This window comes from Sinocyclocheilus anshuiensis, unplaced genomic scaffold (assembly GCF_001515605.1).
Source record: "Sinocyclocheilus anshuiensis isolate Anshui unplaced genomic scaffold, SAMN03320099.WGS_v1.1 scaffold117, whole genome shotgun sequence".
NCBI classification, from domain to species: Eukaryota; Metazoa; Chordata; class Actinopteri; order Cypriniformes; family Cyprinidae; genus Sinocyclocheilus; species Sinocyclocheilus anshuiensis.
The window spans coordinates 3,329,016-3,333,632 of NW_015536624.1; the positions used below are offsets into that span (position 1 = coordinate 3,329,016).

At 37.9% G+C, this 4,617-nt stretch overlaps 1 protein-coding gene across 7 annotated transcripts in view; it reads left to right on the top strand.

The window, feature by feature from the left end:
* The window catches only part of LOC107704672 (protein PRRC2B-like), a 43,216-nt gene that overhangs the window by 4,549 nt on the left and 34,050 nt on the right, over positions 1-4,617 (top strand). For 6 of the 7 annotated variants that reach the window (XM_016507663.1, XM_016507676.1, XM_016507671.1 and 3 more), the window contains exons 1-2: positions 713-886; positions 2,046-2,223. In XM_016507663.1, coding sequence (XP_016363149.1) covers positions 772-886; positions 2,046-2,223 — 293 coding nt within the window. In that variant the 5' untranslated portion in view covers positions 713-771. Of the gene's footprint in view, positions 1-712; positions 887-2,045; positions 2,224-4,617 lie in introns of those variants that run through there. The other variant, XM_016507667.1, reaches the window with a different exon arrangement.

A 4,617-nucleotide genomic window follows, 5' to 3' on the forward strand; every position in this document is an offset into this window, starting at 1 on the left:
ATCCAAAAACTTATTTTAAATGCAAAATTGATTTTCGTGCACTCGAAATACTTTTTTCTTTGCGAAACGAACGTTTTCTTCACAAAACTCAGATCGCGTGCATGCAAAATGCACTTTTGTGCACTCAAAATATGATCTTTCGCGTGTAGAATTGTGGCAGAGATCTAAGCCTATAGTCGTGCGCCTTCACACTAGAGTTTGTTACGTCAAATACACAAACACAGGTGCGCTGCGCATCCATTGAGATTAAATGATAAATAGCACAGATCGCTTGACGGAGAGTGAAACTGAAGTGTTTGGCAAGTGAAAATATATCTGTGCTAAACTTCAACTCACACACTGGCGAGTAAAATCTAGTTATTTATTAGCCATTGGCTAATATTATACATCATTTAGTTGCCCAGAGTGAAGATTTAGTCGCATTTGTGAGTGATTTACTCGCAATGTAGAGGGTTGAGTCCATTCCAAGACTGTCTGAATGATCCCCATGTGGCTTTTTTTTGGTTGATCGGAGTCATTATTCTGTCCAAGATTGTGTTTTGTTGTTGACCAGCTTTGAAATGTGTCTGAGCCACATCCTCTTGTGTCCGGATGGAAAGATGACGTTTCTGTGGCATAGAAATGATTATTCATAACAGTTCAGGGGATGAGTTGGAGAGACGTTGGTTCTTCTGCTAACAGTTGTGTCATTGTGTGTTTCTCCACAGAAACAGACGGTACTGAGGAAGAGGTGCAAAGAAAAATTTCCATACTCGATGACATTACATCGCAATGTCCGATCGTTTGGGGCAAATAACCAAGTCCAAGGATGGGAAAAGCAAGTATTCATCGCTCAGCCTATTTGACAAGTACAAAGGGAAGTCAATAGAAACTCAGAAAACCACAGGTGAGACTCGAGCCACTCCATATTCACATCCATATTCAAGTGTTTGTGGAATTGATGCAGACAGACTGCTATGTAAATCTGAAGTTAGTTTGTTGTGTGTGTCTCAATGTTTGCTCTGCTTCACACACTGAAGTGTGCATGACGCACATCTGTTTCTCACTGAATGTGAACACGTGAAATTCATCTGAGAATCACTTCACCAGCATTTCACCATTTCATTTAAGAAAACTGTCGGCAGATACACATACTCAAAGATCTTACAACCCACTGAAATAAAAGTTCAGAAATATACTACTATTGCACAGTAGAATGTACTTCTCAAAGTAATAATATTGATTAGGGCTGTGTATCACCAGCAAAGTCACGATACGATACGTATTACGATACAGAGGCCACGATACGATACGTATCACGATACATGACTGCACTGAATTTCACCTCAGCAGAATTTAGTAAAACAGCTGCAAGTTCGCTTAGGTGCATGCAGCAAATATGACGTCATCGCGGTGTTAGCGGAAGTTCGCTTCGAGTACGCGCGACGTCGTTTCGCGTGGCGGTGTGCATGACATTTTTTGTAATGATACATCTCATTTAAAAATTATTTATATTTAGGAATATCACAATTTTGTATCCATGATTAATTTAAACAGTAAACATTTTGTGCAGCACTGCTTGCCAGAAATGGAAGGAATTGTAAATTTCATTTGATTTAAAATGTAAAAAAATTAAAGTTTTATGCATTAATTTGATTACCCCTGGTTTTGATGATAACGTTGTATTAAATCATAAAACCGAAACGTTTCTGTGACAACACACAATTTCTGAAAATGTAAAACATTTCTTAGGGCACTGTTTTTGTTTAAATTAATACATAATCAAATTGTTAAAGTTTGAAGTTTGTTTGATTTAGTTCTTTTGTTTTTTTTTATTTAATTAAACCGTTAAAAATTAAAACTAAAAGCATGTAATCTGATTTCATAGAGCCGTGCTTTAAATCTCAGATCGCTTTTGCATGTTCAGATGTGTCACACCGTGTGTAGTAACACCAGAGCAGCAGCAGATCTCGTATATGTGTATTAACCATAATGTGGCAGTTTTTGTGACACGTGATGTTTTAACCGATTTCACACCTCTCTCTCTCTCTCTGTGTCACCTGCAGTTGTTGCACGACATGGCTTACAGAGTCTTGGCAAAGTGGCCGCTGCCCGGCGCATGCCCCCTCCCGCTCACCTGCCGAGTCTGAAGTCTGAGAGTAAAGGAAACGATCCCAACGTGATTATCGTGCCCAAAGACGGTACAGGATGGGCAAACAAGCAGGATCAACCCGATCCAAAGAGGTCAGAGAAAACGCTGCTGCGGCATCAGCAATGCTGTCCATCACGCTCTCTAAAACATCACTGTGTGTGAAGTGAATTGAAGGACAGATCGTGAGCTGTAGAGTGTTTTTTGTGTCTGTGTGTGTCATTGTACAGCAGGTGCATCTGTAAGTCGCACTGATTGTGTCGTGCAGCGCAGCTTATATTAAGAAAGGCATGTGTGCAGAGAAAAAAAGAGATGCTCATCAAAGTGTTGGTCGCGTGTGAATGTTTGTAGTTAATGAGGACGTTACAGCAGGGCTCTACACTTATTTTTCTTTTTAGGAGCACTTGTGATCCTAACTTAAAAAATTTAGGAGCACGGTCAAAAATTTAGGAGCACCTTCTAAAAAATAAAAAATTAGCCTTCCCATTACAAGGTAATATTTGACTCCTTAAAGTGATTTACAGTGGAATTTTGTTTTTACCTTTGTAGTGGCATTTTTCTAACTTTATTAAAAGTATGTCATCTTTTATGTCAAATTTTTAAAAATTTTTATTTTATAAGCGTTTTAAAAATTCTAATTAAAACCATAGAATAAGAACAAGTAGAATAAGAAGAATAAGTTACTAATAAAATGAAATCAGTATTAAAATGAATTTGTACAGAGGTGGCACAGAAGAACACAAAAGTGGCTTGTAGGTGTATTTTCAGACATTTAATGAGGATCAGAGGTGGCATGAGGGCAATTAAATCCATAAATTCATGTTGAGATTAATGTTTTAAAAAATCTTGAATATAGAAATATTAAATGATTTAAAGAACTGAAAAGATACTTTAAAAATGAAACTAAAACTGCCAGCAGGCGGCGACAAGTCACTGATTTTATCACTGAATCATTCATTCAATTGATTCATCCGAACGGCTGATTCATTCAGGAATGAAGCAAGTGACAGTATTTATGAATGGGTAATCATGAATCACTGACTCACTAGATTTGTTTAAAAACGCAGTTCATTCATAAACGAGACACCGCTATGTTTGAATGGAAATGCGCAGCGGCTGAGCTGTGACTTTTTCAAACTATTTTCGATGACGAAATAGAGCAAAATCAGACAATAGTGTTATAGTCAGACAATGTAAGTCACTTAATATTAACTTTTTGTCTGTTGAACTATTGTATTAAATCAGTATCACATTTACAAACTGCCTTAAAAATCATTAAAAGCTGTCACTCATCTTAGCCCATCGCGATCTCACATTTATAATCAACAAAGCTCTCTGCACTGCACAATGAATCTTTTATTTACACCGTCTACACTTTGCTTATGAAAGGATTCATGAGATATGTCTGTGATACATTACTCAACGCTGCAAAAACACGTAGAAAGCTTTGAAGCTCCCCTCAGCGATCACAAAGCTCCCCTCAGCCATCACAATCACAAATATGATGAAGATCTGGTCCGTCACACTAGTGCTCATAAATATTTTTTCATAGTTGCACGCAGTAGTTTTCAGTCGCAGTGTAGAGCCCTGTTACAGTCACTCTGTGTTGCTGTGAGTTTGTCTCATCCAGACTAAAGCAACTCAATTAAAATGTGTTGTAAATGCTGTAGTCCCGCTAAAATTGTACCAGCAGTAATTTTTAAATGTTCAATTACACATCATGCTGCATACATGCAAAAACTTGATGCAGGGCTCAATAGTCTGAGTTCAATAGTCTGTTTCACTCACAGTTGTGGCTAAAAATAGAGGTTTGCGAGTAAAGAAAAGTCCTAATGGGTCAAAATTCAGTTTGTAATGTAATGTAAATTATGGCCATAAAGTCTTAAAAATCTCAAGTGGTATACAGGGCTTAAAGTTCTCCGGCACCATGCCGGATCTCTGGCGTGCAGCGTTTGGCTGTGGAAAAAAATAGTCCTACATTTAAAAAGAAAATCTTGTTGATTGATGTCACTATCGAGTCCATGAGTTTGCCTACCAGTGGTATGAGAGGAGCACAGCTTTCACTCTCAACCAAACTAACATTACTAGCCAATCAGAATGTTTTGCTCTTATAAACACGAGACGCGCATAATAGTATCCAATTGCGGAGTCGCAGCCCTGATGAATGGAGAAGCGCGACAAAAAGCTGCGAGGCGCGATGGGCAAATATGTCCATCTAGCGCATTTTTACATAGGATAACTAATTAAAAAGCAGCAGAGCTTTGTAAACAGCTCAGAGTAATCATGTCATCTCCATAAAACGATATTGATTGCCAGACAAATTTACCGGGATTTTTTGAAAAGGTCCTGTTTACACATGATCTATTAATGGTAACTTTCCGGTAATTTACCAGTACTGTATGTGTGAAAGGGTCTAAATTCTTCCTCTGCATATGCCGTGAATTTGAATTGCTTAACGTTCATCTGGAAAAACAGTGTGCATTATCTCA